This window comes from Pholis gunnellus, assembly GCF_910591455.1.
Source record: "Pholis gunnellus genome assembly, chromosome: 5".
NCBI lineage: Eukaryota > Metazoa > Chordata > Actinopteri > Perciformes > Pholidae > Pholis > Pholis gunnellus.
This window is the reverse complement of record NC_136531.1, coordinates 19,384,704-19,406,347: the sequence shown is the minus strand read 5'-3', so window position 1 is coordinate 19,406,347 and position 21,644 is coordinate 19,384,704. Positions and strand designations below refer to the sequence as shown.

At 42.1% G+C, this 21,644-nt stretch overlaps 1 protein-coding gene across 1 annotated transcript; it reads left to right on the top strand.

Moving 5' to 3' along the window:
* Positions 1-21,597, top strand: tmod1 (tropomodulin 1). The gene is made up of 12 exons (XM_079159442.1): positions 1-314; positions 4,473-4,546; positions 4,680-4,732; positions 4,867-5,004; positions 8,723-8,879; positions 10,619-10,735; positions 12,341-12,430; positions 14,570-14,700; positions 15,305-15,412; positions 15,684-15,827; positions 16,749-16,893; positions 19,346-21,597. Exons 4-12 carry the CDS (start codon positions 4,882-4,884, stop codon positions 19,402-19,404), a joined length of 1,074 nt encoding a protein of 357 aa, XP_079015568.1. The 5' UTR covers positions 1-314; positions 4,473-4,546; positions 4,680-4,732; positions 4,867-4,881; the 3' UTR covers positions 19,405-21,597.
* The last annotated feature ends 47 nt before the right edge of the window (positions 21,598-21,644 follow it).

Genomic DNA, 21,644 nt, shown 5'->3' with positions numbered 1-21,644 from the left:
CTCCCCTTAAGTTTACTTTGCCCTTTGCGGGAGATGAGATTCAGCCTCCGCAAAACCCGCCGAGACACGACCAGGGACGGGGGGAGGAAACGTTGAGAGCACGCTGCTTAAACCTGCTGAATTCAGGATTATCTGCGGGTCATGGACGGTGTCGTCTAGTTGGGAGTTTTTTTGCGGATTCCCGGGTTGTGCGCCTGCAGCAGAGCGGACCTCGCAGTGCGACTCCAGGCGGCTCTGAAGGAAACCATATCTGGTCAAAGTATTCGTTGCTGTCACCCGGCGGGACTGTCCGGCTATAAATAGCGCCGGAGGAGGTACGGAAATAAAATGCAAAAATTATACTGCACACTGTACAACAGTCAAATTAGGGAAGATCACACAGCAATAATGTACAGGACTACACTTTTGAAGTACTGCGAGAAAATAAGTTTCCATGATGTCATTGAGAATAAAGGAAGCTTCTCCAGTAATACTGAGGAATAGAGTTTTTTTTATTTTTATTTCTCTGTTAGGTTTTTCCTTCTTGTTGGAGAATATCTTACTGGCTGTTGCATCCCTCTTAAAGTAACGGCACTCTGCAAGTCCTAACACCACTGTGCTGCTGCACATATGGGCATTTTAATGCAGTCCTTATTATAAACGGTAGGGAACCTGCAAGAAAAGTCCTGCACTTCTCTATTTCGACTCACTTGATGGCTGTCATCCAATTGCCAAATGAGTAGTTATTATTATTATGTGCTTCATAGGGCTCGCCTTATGTATTTACCTTTTTGTAGCCTACAAACTTAAGTTAGATTTATAATCACTCTATAAGAATAAAAAAATAGAAAGGCTTGAGTTATGATCCAAATTGTGTCACCTTGGTGTTTTATGATGTGATCAAAAACAGTATTCATGTAAAAACATTTTTAAATGTTCAAGTAGAAAAAGTAAAACCGTCGTTGCATTATTGAGTGCTGTGAGATGCATACGTCACTGCAGAGCCTTAACCTTTGTAACTTAAGGTTTTTCCTCTTAGTTTTTGCAAACCGTGTTGTATACTTTGATGAGACTAAACTTCAGCTCTGGTCACCTCTCTACAGGTGCCCTTTGTCCCTCTTTGCCATGAACACATTGTTGCACCGTGTTTCACCATAATAAACGTGCGCTCATAAGTATGTTCTTTCCTCGGATTAGTAATGTATCAAGTTAGCAGCTAGCTTGAAGCGACACTGACCAGTGAAGTGACTTTTTGACCTCTGCAGAATGCACAAATGGCCAGACCTTAAGTCCAAGGCAGCTAGTGAGCTGCTCGGCCCCTCATCATACTCACTGTGACATACAACTCCTTGCTGGTCCCCTAAGTGGAGACTACTGATGGGGTTTTCCTTTCCTCGGCACTAAAAGTCGGTAGATTGTAAGATTGTCTAAAAAATGACTGATCTAGGCTTTCACTCTCTACTCAACGTCACGTACAACACGTGTAGAATAAATGGTAACTTGACATGAAAAATACACTTTATGTAGTGTATTCATCTATTTTGGTAAGCATCTATGCATTGTATCAGTGCTCACCACTGTGTAAGTGGACACCCTTGTGTTACAGTCATAGCAGAAAACACACACACACACACACACACACACACACACACACACACACACACACACACACAGACTGTCCGGTAGCTTATCTCAGCCACACACAGAGAAAAGCTTCTCAGCTGTTTTCTGCTGGGCCGTCCCAGAGACCACTCTAACAACTGCGATCTTGCAAAATAGTTTAGACAGACACCAAACAAATGATACTCCTCTACCACAGAAGACAAATAGCATAAAGCATGATGGAGTCCGTCAACAAACAATGTCTCGTTATAGGAATATTGTGGTTATGTTTGGTTACCAAGTCCACCGCTCCACCTGCAGATCAGGATATTTAAGGTGTTTTAGAGTTAAATTTGTCAATTTTAGCATGATATTTGTATTTGTATCGGACTCTAAAGAATTCTTTAAAGTTAAAGTGTGTACGTATGTGTGGAGGGTAGTTCCTCCTAATCAAGCTCCAATGTTAGCTGAGCTTAGAGTTCGAGGACAGGAATGTATCTTGAACTTCCCGAACTGAAGAACTTTTGAGTGAAATATTCACACGACACTTATTGTGTTATGTGGTGATTTTATTTTATTTTTCATGACAGTGTAAGCTGTTTGACGACATTAAACAGGAAGTCGTCTAAAAGTCTGCTGCTGTGCTCTCAGCTTTGTTTTATGCGCTGATTTATTGGCTGAAGGAGTTTTCTGCCTCTCTGAGAGCATGTGTGAGTTTTTACTGAGATGTATGTGTATTTCAGAGCAGCTGTTTATGTGAATAAATCAAACAAAGATTGACAAAGAAATGGCGGCTAAAGCAGGCAATCAACGTACTTTGTTACAGAAGTAGCTGGTTTGTGAGTTGTGAACATCAACACCATTTTTAACGGTTTTCCACACATTTGACGTGATAAATGATCCTGCATCAGTGCTGCTATTCTGAGAGGCTTTAGGACTGGACAGGCCTTGTTCAGAGGTCAAGTGTTTATGACGTTACGCGGTACATTCTGGCTCAGGTCAGTTTTAATTGGCTCTCCTCTCGGCCCAGTGAATGTCCTCCAATGGAGCAGAAGCTGGTAGAAACGCAGTAAATACAGGCACAGGTCTGTTTGATATCATCAGATGCAGGCCGGCCTCTTCCAGCAGACCTGCAGCGTTTACTTGGAGTTCAGCCCAGTTCTTCATCTTCGGTTTTGGAAACTTGTCTTGTCGTGGAGCTTAGAGAAAGCAGAACCCAAAAAAAAAAAAAAAAAGAAACTGGCACGCTTGACTCCACCTGTTCGGAGTTCAGCCAAAACACACTTGCTGACGTACTTAAGATCAAAAAGATATCTTTATACTCACATTTGTGCTCCTTGAATGTAATATTTTCTGCACTTCGGTTGGGTTTTTTAAGCTACATCTCAACTTTTTCTGCCTAATTTGAGAGCATTGTCATCCTTTGATGCAGGCTAACTTATCATTAGTGTTGTCATGTGGACATCTATCAGCCGCAGCTCACACCTTCCTTTCAAACGCTGACCCACAGTTTTAAGGAGCCGCGGCTTAGAGACCAGCGTATGCCGAGCGTATGCCGAGCGTTCGGTGCTGTGACCCTCAAATGTTCTGCTGCAGTCCATCCATCATCAGTCATCTGGTCCTACAGCCAAGACTGAGAGAGAGAGAGAGAGAGAGAGAGAGAGAGAGAGAGAGAGAGAGAGAGAGAGAGAGAGAGAGAGAGAGAGAGAGAGAGAGAGAGAGGAAAACAGATCTCCAGGCTGTCCACACTGCCAGCGGAGAAGGAAAGCACGAGAAAAAAAACCCGCTTTTCCAGACAAGATAGGTTTATCTTAGGTTGACTTTTACATTTTTCTGCAGAGAACTTTGAGAAAGATAAACAGCACTTGTGGCAGTGATTCATGGCAGAGGGGTCAGCAACAGGGTTTAATACTGGGATGAAATAGAGCATCAGTCTAGACTGTCAACATCACAAGGGAACAGGTGAACACTTCCTCTGCTAACTAAAGGCTTGTTTGCTGTTAGAATCACATAAAAGAGTAGCTGTACAGTAGTTGAACTGAGCTAGACGAATACTTCTCTGCTGTCAGCCATCCATCTGTTGTTGAGAACAGCGGATTTTTATAACATCGACTGGTTATCTTAGGTTGCTACCTTCAGTGACCTCACATGATTTAACACTGATATTCTTGTCAAACACATGTTCCTGTCACCTTCTACATTACCCAGTAGTCTGGCCAACTCCCAACCAACAACGCGGTCTGGGTTATTCCTTTTCAAAATGAGCACTAGATTAAGCATGAATATTCTTATTTTTAATAAATACACGGCCAACATTCTTGCAGAACATTATCAATGTCACGTATCACCATAGATAACACCATTTAGTGAATTATGGACCTATGCCACATTGTGACATCTCTAGCAACGAAATATGTCTTAATTTATATCTTAGCACAACGACTGGGAACTGGAGCCAACGGCTTTCAAGCTGATTTATTAACATGTTATATCATGTTGTGTAAAATTGTGTATCGTGTTCTCTGAGCAAGAAAAGCGAATACATTTACAGATTTAAAATGTCAAATTCCTTTTCTACCAGCTACCCAGCTATCTGTTTGAGATTCAAATGACACAAGCTGCCTGATCAGGAAACTTTAACGTTGAAATGAATCTTCTGACAGCTAGCTAGCCAAACGCTTCTACGTGCAACTTAAAACAAGATCTGTCTTTCCCAGCCTTGGTTACTTTAGGAAGAAAATGAAGACCAGGCAGTGAAAATGAAAAGCAAGCAGTGGAATACGATGCTTAATATCTTTCTCCATAGATGACTCAGACTCTTGGAGTATCTATTGCTTTCTAATTTTGAGAGCTATTAATCTGTCCTCACTCTGTGCTTCTGCCTCCTCCAGGTCTCTCTCTCTCTCTCTCCCAGGCACTTGGCTGCCTTTGCTATTATTTCACCCCTGAGCTGGGGGCCATTGAGGTGAGTGCAGTTTTTCTTTTTTTAACAGCAAACAGTAACAACAAGTGACACTCACCATACATGTTATTCGTGCTTTCTCTGTTGTTTCTCCCCACAGATAAAGATTGTTTTTTTTTTTCTCTCAAACTCGCAGGGTCTTGCAGGCTCTCTTAAAATTAGTTGTTCTCGTTTGGAGGGGCGATTGAGGTGAGGGAAGCGTTTGATAATCTCCCAAAGCCCTGTGTGTATTTGCACAGTGTATATTTACCCTGGCAGCACTGAATCTCACATCTCAGACACATCTCACAAATCCAATTGAAGAGCCATTATCCACCTTGCAGGTGTTGCTGTCCATCATGTCGGTGATGAGGAAGGAGATGGAGAAGTACAGGGACATAGACGAGGACGAGCTGCTGAAGAAACTGTCAGAGGAGGATCTGCAGCGATTAGAGGATGAACTAGAGGAGCTGGATCCTGATGTAAGTTTATAATATAAAGTCCTTAAGGAGGAGTTTCTGTCGCTGTGTTGTTGTCAGTGGAGAGTTATGGGGTCGTACAGGCCTAATACAGTCCCCTGGTGTAATATACTGCTGCTTGTGTTTTCATCTGCACCGCTGTTGGCTCATTTCATTTCAAGTGCAAAACATGTGAATGCCCTTGAACGCACAGCACCCATGAGTACATGGCTGTAATGTAAGTAATGGTTTGTCTTAGTACTGCGGTGGCTGATGGATTGTGCATTAAATGCAGTATGTACGAAACCAGCCAATCCAAAGTCTTAACAAGCGTTCAGTGGGCAGTTAGTGTTACTGCACAATGTGACTGTGAGGTTGACTGTAATCGAACTGAAGATGATGTGTGAAATGTATATGACGACCCACACCATTACATTTATAAACATGGAGAGATTTTGTACAGTAGATAAAGGTATAGAGGCTCAAATAATAGGTGATTAATCAGTTTTCTCATCTTTTCAATCTGAAAAAAATCAGATTCCTCACTGCTCACAAACTACCATCAAACCATAAAGTTAGCAGTGCTGATCAAATATGAATCAAGGTCATTTTACTCTTTTGCCTATATCTCAAATGTAATGTTTTCAGAAACATATTCTAGTAGAAGCTGCTGTTTAGCTGTAAAATGAGAAAGGCTGGACTGTTTTCAACATGGCGGCAGGGGCAAACTTTCCCATTTTAGAGCTAAACCGTACACTAAAATCTGATTGGCTGTTTTCCTTTGAGCGCAGTGGAGTCTTTCATTTGCCGTTAGGAGCAATAAAAGGAGGCAGAGAACCCTGTTTTTATTTCACAGATTATATGTCTCGTGTATCACTGTCAGGATTTAGTGACAGTTGGAACAAATATGATTAAAAAAAAGTTGTTTTTTTAGAAGTGATTAACTTTAAGGCTAAACTGAAACAGAGATTTCTATCCTAGAAAATACTTTTTATACGACTGTTTTTGTGATACTTCTTTTATTTGCTTCCGCTTCGTCACCTTCTGCCCTCTCAACTACACGTATTTCTCTGTTAGCATTAAGGTCAGTCCATGGGAGGCAGGGTGGCATATCATGTTGTCATTATGCTCCAGAAGGTGCAGTACATCATACGTTATACTCATATTTAGTTTCTGTTACTTTTTATGGCGTGTTTATCTCTGCACTCGATGCATTCACCGCCAGCTTGGTACCCTCAGTGATGTGTTATGGGTCGAGGTGGTGACAGCAGCTGTAATAGCTTTCTGATAAATGTCTGACTGCTCATAAAGTGGCTGGATTCCCCCTCAATGCCAAAGGGATGACTGGAAGGGTATAATGTGCAGAACTAAGTGTATGTGTGTGTGTGTTAGCGAGACCGATGCCAGCAGTGAGGGTCCGGAGGGACTCCATGACGTAAACAGAGGAAACAGTGGGAGGCAGTGCGTGCGTCGCTTACCTTGTTTGTGCCTGTTTATGAGGGTAACTCGTTTCACAACAGTAAAGTGCCCCTTTGCTCTGACACACACTGTAACCTTCCCAGCAAGACTTCTCACATCAGTTCCAGTAAGCCATTGAAAAAACAAAAAAAGTCATCATGTTGGACAAAAAAAAAAAAAACACAACATGTCTGCCAGCTTCACTGTTATTGTAGAAATATAAATGTATTGCCACTCATCCTGAGAACATTTTGTGTTTTTTTGTACATACAGTACTGCCTCACAGTCGTACAATGACACACTACAACTTGGACTGGATCATATTGTTTACTTCTCTAAGCCGTCACTTCCCTTTAAGATTGGAGACATTTTTGGATTAAAGCTCTAACAGGCTTCTTAATAGCTGGAATAGGCTAATACGATTCTCATGTACCGAGATTACGGTTGACATTTCTCAAATCATGGAACGTTGTATGAAAATGTTCACTCATCTACATAACTTAAAGCTGCACTACCTCATATTTTTAGTGAACATTTTAATGTCTTTCAGCTCATTGTTTTTACGGCCTTTTCTGTTTTGGTTCACTCTTTCCTCAAGGCAGCTATTTCCATAAAGAAGCATATAACAGCTCAAGAGCCAGATAATATGTGTTCTGAAGAGTTGGTGGAGACCAAACCAAAGCAAAAAGCAGAGTGAATATTGGGCATCAGGTGGGACACAAAATACAACTCCAAGTAAACGCTAATGTTGCTTTGAGACTTCTGGATGCGTAAATATTAATATGCAGCATTTTGCCAAGTTTGCCATGTCAACTTTTCACGGTTACTCCCCCTCCCCCAAAATATTACCATCAGTTATTGCTTCTTTAAAGAGAAAATGTCACATTTTACTCACATGCCGAAAAAGGTTAACCCCTGCGCGTCTCAGCCTTGTGTTCGTGGAGGCTTGTAACTGTACAGGTGGCGTTCATGTGCTCATAGATGACTGCTAAGGCTGCTGGGAGGAGGAGAGAGACGGAGACCAAACGAGGCAGGGCTTGGGATGACAAGTACAGTTAGAAAGGACAGGAGTCAGAGAGACAGAGTCTCATGCTGGTAAAAATAACATGCTGGGGACCTGTTTATCTGCAGCTGATATAAAGTGTGACATGAAAAGCTTGGCAGTGACGGTGTGATATACTCCTGGCTTTACTATAAATACTTCTGTAAGTCACGTGAACATTTACGGGCCACCGCTGGAAAGACTGAATGAGAGAAACTGAGACGAAGAGAACTTGTTCTTTTACCTCCAAAGAGAATATCTCAAACCAAATAACAGTGGTAAATGTGTGGCCTACTGGGGAAATAATTTGGTATGTTTGTTTTTCGAAAACGGTTTGCTGAGAGAGTGAGAGTCATGAGGAGAGAAGAAGCCTGTGAGTGCTGAGAGGACTGATAAGATATGAAGCTATAAGTAGCACTTGTAAGAGCTGGGCTTTGAATGTTGCTTTAGGTTGAAAATAACGTGGCGAGCAGCAAAGCTCTGGGAAATGTCTCGGTCCTGTGTTGGCCTGGAGTAGAGATAGGATGTAGGAGTTACTTTAACCAGAGCAAAGATACTGTGCCACCAAGGATCTATCTCACTATGCTTTACTGGTGTCATATTTTATCATATGTTTGTTGTCCCCCTCCTAAAAAAGTCCACAAAATTGTTAAAATAATGTATTACAAATATTACATTTAAGATTTAGCAACAATTTGGTCTTATGTTAGTGAATACCTGCAAAATGTATGAAAAGTAAACGTGTATTCTGCCGCGGGTTTGTATACTTTTGTTTTTTAAACGGGTTCCTTTTAAACTTAGACACCCAGTTGGTAATACTGTAAATAAAAGGCCTTTTTAAATCAGTGGACCGTAGGCTCAATCGCCATTGTGTCCTCACTCGGCAAAGATATTAACTTAACAGACATCCATTTAAATGAAAACTGTTTAACTGTTCATTTTTCAGAATAAAAGACTGAGGTCGAAGATTTTTTCGCCACAAACCATGTACAAAGGATTCATTCCTCACCTCTAACTGGAGTCCGCAATAGTACCACTGGTGCCTGGAAGATGTGTAATGGAGATTACTGTTTTATACAGTAGTATTACTGAGTCATTTGTTCTACATAGTTCTGCACTAGTGTTGCAAGGCAGGACTTAACTACTGTGATGGGAAGAAAGAAGTGAGACTAATTCGGAAAAAAATACTTTTTCCCCCTAACACGCAGTGCCAGTCTGATGTAAATTCTCATCCTTGTCTAGAATGCATTGTTGCCAGCTGGGATGCGGCAGAAGGACCAGACCAAGAAATCCCCGACGGGAATGTTTCAGAGAGACAACCTGCTGGCCCATCTGGAGAAACAGGCCAACGAGCATCCTGACAAAGAAGACCTGGTGCCCTTCACAGGGGAGAAGAGAGGTACGGACGTGTTATTAACCTACATAGTTAACCTACTTAGATCAAAAGGTGGCTTTGTCTCGCTCCTTGCACTGTTGTTATCAAGTGAAAAGATGACAAGAACACCCGTTTGGTTTCCCTAAATATTAAACATAACAGAGTAATACAATTATGTGCGCTGAGGGGATGGGTGGATGTTATGCTCAACGTTGGAGAAGATTCAAATTAACGTTCAAATTAATCACGACCTAAAGTAAGCCGCAAACCTTAAAAGGTGTCCCACAAAATACCGATTTCACACGTCTAGCATGGACATCTCAGGTATCCATGAGAAGGAGGATTTTCTTTTAATTCCCTGAAGGGTGATTGGTTCCACAAGACTACCCCACAGCAGGCCTTGTGAGGCCTGTCAGCACGGCAGCACCAGTCCAGTGTGGACACAGAGGTGCGCGACGGATGGCGGGAGATACCAAACATCTCTACGTGAAACTCTAGTAGGTCTCCGTGCCGTCACTGTCGTCATGAACTTCTATGCTGTCGTTGTTGCTTTAGTGCACTTGTGCACTTAAAAGAGCAGCTGTAAAACTGCAGGTGGGGAAAGTGAATGAGTAACAATCTCCCCCCCCCCCCTCAACAAGTACAGTCACGGTACCGCTGAGCAAGGCTTTTAACATCTAGTTAAAACACTCTGCTTCGAAACGGAGCATGTGAGCGGGAGTTACTGCACCCTGTCTGAAGCTGTCTGTCAGCACTCCCCTTCTGCTCACCCTCCACTGACTGAGATGAAGCCCACTGAGGGTTGCAACATAGCTGGGCTTGAAACAGGTCGATTTCTTTTTTTTTACTTGTCACAACTGTTAACTGTGATTTGCGGGTGCAGTGGTATGATTGGGACGGAGAGAGAGCACGCGAAAAGCGGCTAAGCGCTCTGGGTAACATCTGGGTAACCGTCTGGCTGAAGTGTCCGGCTGAAATTCGAGGAGCTGATCACACGAGCGCAGACATAAGCGGACCCGTCAATAAAGACACAGACGTCTGGGTCTCTGCAGTCAGTCAGACCCGGTGACGACAGCCTGCGGCCAGGTGTGACGAGATGAAGTGATAGGCTCAGCTGTTATGTAAGAGAGCTCGTCAGAGATGTGTGATTCTTCACCTGAGTTTGACATTTAAATTTGAAACAATTGTGTCTGTATATTCTCTATTTCAATATAAGCTTCTAACAAGTTAATGCTCTTCATTGTTTCTGTAATTCATACTGACTTACTGAGGAAATGTGGTTCTTCTGCCTAAAAATAGATGTATTTTTAACCATTTGTACTGACATGTAGAAGTACATGCTTATCCTCAGCTAAGTATTGTTTAATATACCACAGGTTTCATTGTGTCACCTGCACTCACAATGTCATATACCTTTAGATAATTAAGTGTCAAATGTCCAGCCGCCGTGGTATTTATTTGTTATCATGTTATTACAACATGTTAAATGCACTCCTATTGTCCACCCACACAGGTGTTTTCACTTATTTGCCTGATTAGACTCCTCCTCAGGACTGTGTAGAGGCTGGATTGACATTAGTTGCAAAGGTCTAATTAGTCAGATGAAGTGAAAACACCTGTGTGAGTGCGGAGGGGGACCTTTAATTCACAAGTCTTCAGCAAATACAAGATATAAAAAATGTTATTGGCTACTCGTTACATGCCAGGGATGCGGGTCGTTGTAGTGTATGTCTCTGTATTGAGTCCATCCACTTGTGTTGTAGGGAAAGCCTTTGTGCCAAAAAAGAGGGTGGACCCCATCATGGAGAATGTGACCCTGGAGCCGGAGCTAGAAGAAGCCCTGGCTAGTGCGTCTGATGCTGAACTCTGTGATATCGCAGGTAACTCAATCACACCCACTCACATCTGCTATATACATACAGTGTATGCATTTCAGGTTCAGAGGTTTCATGTTTCTCCTATTTTCAACCACATATGCACACGTTTTTTGTGTTTCTTTATCAAAAAGTTGTTATATTTGCAACTTTAAGAAGACACTACTTTTACCACAGTTTTACAATGATCAGAGTCCTCGTGGTGAAGGCAGTTCAGTACATACTTCCAATAGTAGAAAGTGAAGAAATCTGTTTTTCATGTGTTTATAGCATGAAAAACAAAAGAAAGATTTCAGACTTTCTTTTAAACTAAAAACTAACTTTAAAAAACAAACAGACACACTCCCCCACATACATACATAAAAGCATCTGAATGAAGGATACTCATGGCCTGGACCTCATGCGCTAAAGTGCAGGTGTCTCATTATTCTTCATCTTCATCTTCTCTCACTAATCGGTGGCCTCGACTTCCCCTCATTCATTTCCTTTTCCTTAATCCAAATCTTCTCCGTTTCCTCTAGCAATCCTTCCATCTTCCCTCCACCCTTCCCCCTCATCCCTCCATCTCCTCCACCTCCTCCATCCCTGCTGGATACCTCTGTTCACTAGCTGAACATCACCCGGGGTATCTGTAGACTGCACACACGTTTGTCTTTGCATGGAAGGATTCTGGCCCTCTTGTCATGTTCGTGCTGTCAGCTTGTGTTAGGCAGACATTTAATAAAACCCCTGCAGCTTGACTCAGGGACACAGAGTCTGCGCTGTAGATGCATTACATCGATTCAGTGTAATGTATGGCGAATGTCATTACTGTGGCAAAAAAAACAACTTTGTTGCATGTACAAACTTTTAACATATTTGCTGCAAAGATGACAGACATTTTAACGAGTGATCCGGATGGATTTAGCAGCAGGCTTTTTTTTTTTATCTCACTTGGGGTAAATTGAGAGATCACAACTGTAAATGCTGCATTAAATCTCTGAGAGGGATACAATATGTAGTTTCACCCAGTCTTTTCTCCCTGCATTAGCATGACAGAAATTTATAATCAAGCAATACTGCTGCAGAAATATTTTCAGAGCACGAGCCCCTGGAGTTGATGAAGGTAACGTTCCCCAATTCTACAAAGAGCAGCTTGGTAGCCTGTGTTCCCTAACTGTTTACGTCTCTCTGTTCTCTCCTGTCTCTGTCAAACTAACGAGTTGATCGTTATCTCATATTATCTAGCGTCCTCAGAGTAGCTGCCCGGTCAAAAAGCAGTGGGGCAAAACCAAAGCCAGTACATGTTCCTCATTAACCTTTCAGCTTGATTGTTGAAAAGGACAGTGAGTTGCTCGTGATGCTGCAAGTGCCGATGTGCCGTCTGTATTAGCATGGTGGTCAACTGTACGGCTGTAACTAGTCAATCATTAAATCTATAGACTCTTTTTCAGCATTTCTCTCTCTCTCTCTCTCTCTCTCTCTCTCTCTCTCTCTCTCTCTCTCTCTCTCTCTCTCTCTCTCTCTCTCTCTCTCTCTCTCTCTCTCTCTCCCTCTCTGTTTCTTCCTCTGACTCTCTGATCATGTCCTTTGTTCTTTCCATCCTCATTGAGTCTTTCTATTGTCTTCCAGCCATCCTGGGTATGCACACCCTGATGAGTAACCAGCAGTACTACGAAGCCCTGGCCAGCAGCAACATAGTCAACAAGCAAGGCCTCAACAGTACGTGAAACACACACGCATACACATGTACACGTTAGTACGCATGTACTGAAACCTATGTAACTTATATTTGTTGTAATCCACCAGTTGCATGAGCTCGTCTTCACTCGGTTCGATCACAGACGCATTTGGCTGCAGTAAAAGTATCCTAAAAATAACGCAGATCACTCAACTAGTTTGCAGAAAAAGAATCACCTCATTCAAGTGAAATGTTGAAGCGAGTTGACTTGGACCGGAATCAAGCGGAATGATCTCACGTTGGCAGAATGCTGGTTTATTTTACCAAAGATGTTCGGCTCAGTCTTTCTGTTGCACTCACATGCACAAATATAGTTACACAAAGTACTGATTCAATAGATGATGCGAAGTGTATACATACGTTGTCCTATAGCTCCTTTAGGGAATAACTGATGATTCATCTGTCTACCCGTCGTCTTCCACTACACAGTGTAAACTGTGGTACATTACTGCACGCACACAGAGAAACGCGCGTGCTAATGAGCCATTGTTTATGTTGCGTGGCGGCTCATCCTATAGATTCTGCTCCAGCTCCAAACAGAGACAGAGGGCGAGCTTCGCACGTCCAAATATGACCGGCTCTCATAAAGAGCGCTAGCTGTAAACCTCTGATGCGCCTGCTGAAATCGTCAGCTGCTCTGTTTTCAGTGCCGATGCACAGGGCATGAAGAAGTGTTTGGTCTTTTTTTGTTTGTTATCGTGGACCACACTAGATATATAATCCCTCCAGCGTGTTCTGGGTCTATACCCCGGGGCCTCTTACCAGTTGGACAACCCCAGAAAAGCTCTGAAGGGAGGCGTCCAGGAGGCATCCTGATCCGATGTTGAACCACCTCACCTCGATGTCTGACCTCCTCACTGAATCTCTAAGGCTGAGCACCGCCACCCTGCGAAGGAAGCTCATTTCGGCTGCTTTTATCCGCAATCTCGTTTTTTGATCACTACCATCGGTGATGGTCGGAGCGTAGATGAACGCGTGAATGAAGATCTTTGCCTTCCGGCTCAGCTCCCTCTTCACCACAACAGTCCGGTACACCACCTGTCCTCCTCACGCTGCATTTTCCCCTCACTCGTGAACAAGACCCTGAGATACTTGAACTCCCTCGCTTGAGGCAGTGAATTATATATATTACCCAAAATGTCTAGATCTATTTTCTTTACTACTGTTAATTTGACTTTTGAAGTCTGTGCTGCGTTCTACGCAAACCCCCAAAACTGTGATGGATTGAGTGAGAAAATAAATACGCTAAACTAAAATACAAACACATTTGGCTTTTGTTTTTGCTCCCATTTTTCACGAGTTGAAAATAAAGATCAAAGACTTTTTCTATGCGCACAAAAGGGTTTATTTCTCCCAAATCTTGTGCACAGATTTGTGTTGGTGATCACTGGCACCTCTGTTGAAATGACCCATCCGCCATACAGGTGTGGCATATCAACATGCTGATTAAACAGCATCACAATAAAAGGCCACTCTAAAATGTGCAGTATTATCTTGAAAAAAGACATTTATTAAGATTTCACATGACATGGGCTTCAAAAAATGTATTTCTTTGGTCACAGAATCAATCAGTCAGTATCTGGTTTGACCCACATTAGCCTGAAGGTTGTTGGCCTACTCCTCTTCAGTGACTGGGCGCAGTTGCTGGATATTGGCAGAAATCGTAACAAGCTGTCGTACATGCCGAGACATGTCATGCTCAACGGATGACATGTCTGATGTATGCAGGTCATGCAAGAAGTGGGACGTTTGCAACACGGGGCCGTGTGTAATCATGCTGCAACGTGAGGTGATGGTGATTCTGTATCTCTGCGCATTCAAATTGCCACCACGGGGCACACGTTAGCCATCAAAGGTGACTCAAGTCAAAATAATGATGTTTAATCAGCATCTTGATACGCCTCACCTGTCAGGCGGATGAAATATTTTGGGAAAGGTAAAGTGCTCACTTAGAGAAATAAGCTTTTTGTGTTCAGTGTATATATTTGAATAACATTGTCGTAAACTGACTGCCTGTAAAGTGGGATAAAGCAAATACAACTATGTATGCTGTGGTATCCATTAGAAAACGATCATCGATCAGCATATATCCTCTGTGTGTCCTGTAAATGTGTGTGTAGGTGTGATCCAGTGCACCCAGTACAAACCAGTCCCTGATGAGAAGCCCAACTCCACTGACGTAGAAGACACCCTGTTGAGAGTGAAGAGGAACGACCCTGACCTGGTGGAGGTCAACCTCAACAACATCAAGGTAACAGAGTGTGTCTGTGTGTGTGTGTGTGTGTGTGTGTGTGTGTGTGTGTGTGTGTGTGTGTGTGTGTGTGTGTGTGAGGATATGAGTTTGATACTGCTGTATTGTTTAACTCAAAAACAACAGGATCTGATTTTGATTTATTTTGGATTCTGACAACCTGCTTGTTGTAAAGTTGTACATCTGATATGAAACATATCCTCTGTCCCTGGTGGTATTTGTTTAGTGCTTTTAGTACCACTGAAGGAAACTAAACGTCTCACAAAAGATTCATATCATGTTTGGTTATATTCCAAAAAGCAAAAACAAACAAACCTTGGTGCACACAATTTAGTTTTTACATTTTAGTTTTGCAGATGCGATTTAAAAAGTTGTTTTAAATGAAATAAGTTTGTTTTAATATTTTGCAAATATGCAATATGAAATTATTTTTAGAGCATAAACTGAATTTCTAGCACATTTTATTTCATGAAACACATTTTAGGCGTTCCATTGACAAAATGAAGTAATGTTTCTGTAATATGAAAAAACTGGGAATTTATGTGAAGAACATTAATTTATTGACATTTTCTGAGCTGTAATGTTTGTGTTTTTCTGTACCCAGAACATCCCCGTTAAGACTCTGAAGGCGTACGCTGAGGCTCTGGAGAAGAACACTGTGGTGCAGAGGTTCAGTATTGTAGGAACCAGGAGCAACGACCCCGTCGCATTCGTAAGTCACAACTGTTACAAAATACTGCACAGAATCCTTGTTACCTGCTTAATTGCTCCATCTATCTGAAATCAAGTCCAAGTCCCAAGTTATGTTATCATTCTATTATTAACACTTGTCTGTCTTCAAACTTCGATCAGGGTTTATCTGAGTCACTCTTTATTTTATTGCCAATCTTGCTTTATTGCAAAAAAGAGTCTCTTTTCCTGTCTTTTTTTTTACCTTTTAACCTTTTTTGTTTTTAAAGATACAGTTATGTGTGTTTCCTCAGGCCCTGGCAGAGATGTTGAAGGTGAACACGACGCTGAAGAGCCTGAACGTTGAGTCCAACTTCATTACAGGGACAGGAATCCTGTACCTCATAGCGTCACTGCAGTTCAACACCATACTACAGGAGCTCAAGATAGACAATCAGGTACCAACACACGCACATCAATACACACACACAAATAATCTCACCTGCATAGTATTGATGCAGACCCATAGGCTACGGTCACATGACAAGTAAAAGTGGCCCAAATCACAATCAACCAACAATAGCTGCTCAGAGATTTATCTCACCCTTTATTCTCACCCTCATCCTCAACATGTGACGGATTGTCATCCGACCTCTGCAGCAAAATATTCGGGAGATGTACACCTCCAGTTCTATGTCGTTCATTTTGTCTCTCAATGCCTCTCTCTCAAATGTAACATTTTCTGTTGTTGTTTCAACGTGAATGTGTGTGACGTTATTGGTTGCATGCGAGGAAGAGATCCGTTGACACTGATGTCACATATCAGTCACTTTAAACATGAATATGAACTGTGTAGGAAGAATGATCGAATCTGGGGGGGGGTTTGAGCGTTGAGTCTCTTAATGTGAACAAAGCTATGTGAGTAAGAGTGTGTGTGTGTGTGTGTGTGTGTGTGTGTGTGTGTGTGTGTGTGTGTGTGTGTCAGGTAGTGTACACAGGCCATCTTTGCCACTTCGGTCTAATGCTCCCTGATTACATTGCCATGTGTCATACTGCATATATTGTACATCTGTGACTAACAGTTCATTAGTTGAACTTGTTGAATGATCCTGATGAAGCATGTTACTCCTGCCCCTTCATCCTCTGTTGCCATGGAGATCACCGCCTCATCCGCGGCGGCGCAGTTTGCGGAGAGGAAGGCAGTCATTTTGCGTTCTCCTCTTCTTGTCTCTTTCGCCTAACGTTTCCATATCGCGACTTAAAAATCACCGTCTTTGATCATCACTACACAACTCTTTGTGTGTCTCCTCCTCCTCCTCCTCCTCCTCCTCCTCCTCCTCCTCCTCCTCCTCCTCCCTTTCTCTCTCTCCCAACTCCAGAGCCAGCCGCTGGGCAACAAGGTGGAGATGGAGATAGCCAGCATGCTGGAGAAAAACTCCACGCTGTTGAAGTTTGGATATCATTTCACCCAGCAGGGCCCGCGCCTCCGAGGCTCCAACGCCATGATGAACAACAACGACCTGGGTGGGTTACACGCACACGACTCATTTTCTGAGAAACTGCATTTGGAACGTGACAAAGGTTCATGAACTGGTCCCGGTCCAGTAATGGTGGTTATGTAACTGGTACACAGTCTTTCAGTAGTATTGCATTTGGCAGTGTCGGTTGTTACATGCGTCAGTGCTGACACTTTATCTTCACTATATCTCCTCGGGTTCTACTTTAATCAGACTCTAATAGAAGGATCAGAGTGATATCATCGGCCGTCAACTCGGTAGTATGGCCAGAGAGCCCCAGCCAATCAAAACACAGGCTTCCTAAGTTATGACATCAGCACAAAGAAAAGAGTCTGTGCATGAGAGAGAGAAATGAAACCGGTGGACGAGATGGTTCTTGCTATGCCCATGCACAATGTTTTACAAACCACTTGAAGTTAAGTCCATGTGTCATAATCTTGTCGTGCTGTTTTCCTTCCCCTCGCCGTCTTGAAGCTCGAGTCGTCAGGTCGGAGTCGGACGGCTCCTTCACCCTCACTCTGTCTGTTCCTGAGCTGGAAAGGGCCTTTGGGAAAAAGTTCAAGTCCAAGACTAAGTAAAATAAATAGAAATAAAAGCGCACAGCCTTGCCTTTCTTCTGCCAACATCACCTGGCTCTTTTCCAGACCGCTGGAAACCTCTGCCACCGTCTGTCATACTCCTCTGGGAGTTTCTGTTGCTTCTCCACAGCACCTATCAGCACTCTGCCTCCTTTCAGCTTTTAGTCATCTCCGATCTGCAGACACCACTGACAGTGGCTCCCAAATGTAGCTGCCGTTGGCTCCACGGTCCCCACCATAGTCAGAATATATTTCACGTTAGAACAATTTCTTTACATTTCCAAAAGGAAGTACAAGAACGTCTGCTCGACAAGGCAGCGGCAATACCAAAGTCTGGATGGTCCAGAAGCGGGGAAATAACACTTGTAGGATATCTACAAATATGAACATATTCTGCTCAACAGAAGTAAAAGAATGAAAAAGAAACTATTAAATATTACTTTTATAAGCAAGGCTAGAATAACTGCTACTTTTGAAATACAGAAGAATAAACAGCAGATCATTTTAAATGAAAATACAACATGAGCTCGGCTTCTGTCATAAGTCCTAGTGACAGGACAACAGCTTCCACTATGTACCTCTTCTGTCTTTGCTGACTAAAGTAGTTTTTGGGAGTTCACTCTTCTTTTGGCTGGAGAAAATGTCATGGTCTTCATCTGCTGTTTTGGCATCACTTTCCCAGTAATAAATCAGTGCTATGATCTATTCTTTGGCCACTTTATTTATGTTTCTCTTTGGCCTTTTTACTCATTTGATCGTTCTCTTATCCTGATGTGCTGTTTCTACTGTCCCTTCTGCTCCACCTCTGTCCTCTCTTCTACTCTTTGTTAACCTGGCAAAGTGGGCAACTGCTCTGGTTCCCCAAACCCTCAGTGGCCCCCAAGTCGTCAAGGTTCCTTGTGTGGTAATTTGTTTGTGATCATTGAATACATTGCAGATGTTTTTGGTCATATTTTATGCACCACTAAAGCACAGCATGAACTGAAAGGAAAGTCACCTAAGAATGCAAGTTTTACACACCGGACTCTGTTTACAGGTGTTGAGGATGCATATGTGAAAGAAGTTCGATAAAGCTTTTAGTGGCACCAGAGAGAGACATTTGATGAATCACCTCAGGGGATGTCTCTTGCAGCAAGTTTTGTAAATGGAAAGAATCTTGGGTTCTGGCATTAGAGAGAAGTGAGTTTACCACACCTCTGTACCAGACCATTAGCCGCCGCCAGCATAACACTTTCTGACCAAACTGTCGACGATTGAGTTGCATTGTGGGTAATGTAGCCACCAGGTTTTGATGAGGAAGAAATATGAGGACGATATCTCTGGTTCTGCTGCATTGATTTAGTTCTAGGAGAGCAATGCTAAATCAGAGTACTTAAGTTTTTTACTTAGTTTTGGCCCTTGTTGTTTCAGTATATATATATATATATATATATATATATATATATATATATATATATATATATATATTGTTACATGGTGCCTTTTGCTAAATATGATCGTGATTAGTCAAATGAATGGTGATCACTTGTCCCGGGGCCATAAAGGGATAATCCGGCCCTTCTCCTATCAATGTCTTACTTTCGTCTGCTGTTTTGCTTTCTCCTCCAAGAGCTCCTGCTAAAGCCACTTGAAGACAAAGAGCTGTAACTTTAATCTTTCTGTCTTGCTTTTTGAAACTTGTTACCGTTTTTCAGTTGCATCTCTTTGCTTTACTCATGGAAATAGTGCTTTAGCTAAAGTTGTTGTTCATGATGATGATGATGAACCACTGTCTGTTTTTCTAATCTTTCTCTTTCTCCGGGCTTCCCTTCCTTCCTCCTTCCCCCTCATACCAATATATTTCTTCATCTGTCAATCTGTCTCCATCTCCTCCATCGACAGTAAGAAAGAGAAGGCTTGAGGGAGGTCCCATCTTACCTAAGTGTCGGACGAATGTGTAGAGACCAGGGCTGCCCTCGTTCCCCTTCGACCCATTCTACCATCTTTCCAAACCCCGCCCTCTCCAGCCTCACACCCTCCGATGGCCTACCCAGAAGACCACGCCCATCGTTTCAGGTTCAATTGTCACTGAACGCTTTCTACTTTCCAGACTCTTTTTTTTTTTAGTAGATATTAAAGGATCCAATGGGATTTATCACCAGTGTCCTTCTGAGCTTTCAGTGCAAAAGACGAGATTGTGTGCTTATTTTTGTGCTCTGAAGTTTGAATTTGTGACTTGGGTTCGAGGCGTGGGCATTTGCTGTAGCTCTTTGTATGAACTCACCAGGGAAGGCTTTGCCGTTGTGAATCCATTAATATCTCCTTCGAGAGTCTAGAGTCCTTAATAAAGGGGGCTGGAGGTGTGGTTTTGAATGTGGGCCCACTGAAAGGTGACGGAACACTTTTAGAAATCCCTGTTTCTATTGATGAGTTGAATGAGTTCTAATTATTAATATTATTATTACGCTGTAAATGAGTTGTGCTGTCATTACTGCTGTTCCCAAAAGCTTCTACTTTTGCTTCAAGGTTGACATAAAAGGTGTTTTCTACCAATTATTCACCAAAGTCAATGTCCCATTTCAATTTATTAGACCTAAAGAAAACTCTGTTGATATTGGATTTTGACCTCATGTTGCAGCCTTTTTTCTAATTCGGTCCAAACAGTATTTTAGTGACTCACCGTCCTCAAATACTAAGCTACATCAATTCTTCAGTAATGGACTATTACATTTATAAACCTGGCCACTGTGAGATAGTGTCGCTATATACCGAATATATTTATTTGTGACAGACCTGGGAAAGAATCAGAAGCCACTCAAACACTTCATTTCATGGATCGATTGTGCTGGACAGCGTGATAACTTGTGTAAAAATGTTTCTGTAAATGAAAATGTACACTCTAACTACATTACGTTGTTATACTATCCAGCATGTATGTTAGCAGTCCCTGCAGCTGCTAGCCGGGAATGGCAACTGCCAACTTTTATTTACTGACATTAAATATTCTATATGAACCCTCTGTATTATATCCCACGAACACCGTGTTGTTATATAGAAGTTATTGTCTACAAGTCGGACTGTAATAACCCGAAGTAACAGCGAGTCTTTGAATGGACTTCTGTCACACTTTCAACCAGGTCTGGTTTGTTGATTGTTTGTGTTTATTTTACATTTACTGGAGCTAAAATGTGTGGTTTGATACAAAATGGTTGGTACTGTTGACGTTCTGTTTGTTACAGGTTTCACATTAACGCCTCAGTCCAGGTTTGGAATATTTCAGTGGACACAGATTTACATACACAGGAAACCTCTAATGTCTTTACAGCTGTCAGATTACACAAATCCATCCATAAAACAAACGTTAACAGCAGTTTTTAAAAATGCTTGTTAGCTGTGATGGGTCTTAAGTCAACACCGGACATCTGAAATATTGTTTTACGCTCTGATACTGGATGGATTCTTTAAGAGTTCACGATGGAGATGTTCTTCTTATTGAGGGCGAAACATGTCTGTGAATACATGTTTATGTCCTTGTTACCAACTCCAACTACATGCCGGTTGATGATCTACGCTGCAGTGTATTTTTGCAGCACTTAATTCGACCTAACAGCACAATGAACCGCTGATGTAACAAGAAACTAGAGCTAATATGTTGCTGTCTGAAAATAAAACCACTCCAGTAAGAATCACCTTAAAATGGTCTGCACTCTTGTTACGTTTTAATGGCTCAAAGTGAAATATGTCTGTATTTTTCTGCTTTAAAAAAAAAAAAGGGTAAACTACAAGTTGCAGACTGGAAAGTAAATCTGACCTGACCATATCATCCATGTTTCCTTGATGCCAACAACTGTACCCGATACTGACAGCATGCTTAATTAAGGGTTTGATAACCCTTTTAATGTTATTTAATACCACTGCTTTGTTACTCTCTCGTCAGTGCTGTGGGTGTTGTTCAACAACTGGTAATTATGGATGTAAACATCTCTAAAACAATAAGTAACTGAATGCCTAGAGGCAAAAGAGGCCACTCAAAGTCTTTGTGTGTCCAGTTCTTTTTTTCTGTCTCGTGTTTTCTGATATTTTAGTGGTTGACTCTGTTTTGTTAGATAGTTCACCTTTTTGGGTTGAATTTTTGCAAATAAATGAATAAATAAAGCTTGAAATATGTCTTTGTGTACTCCCATATATAGACAACAGTGTC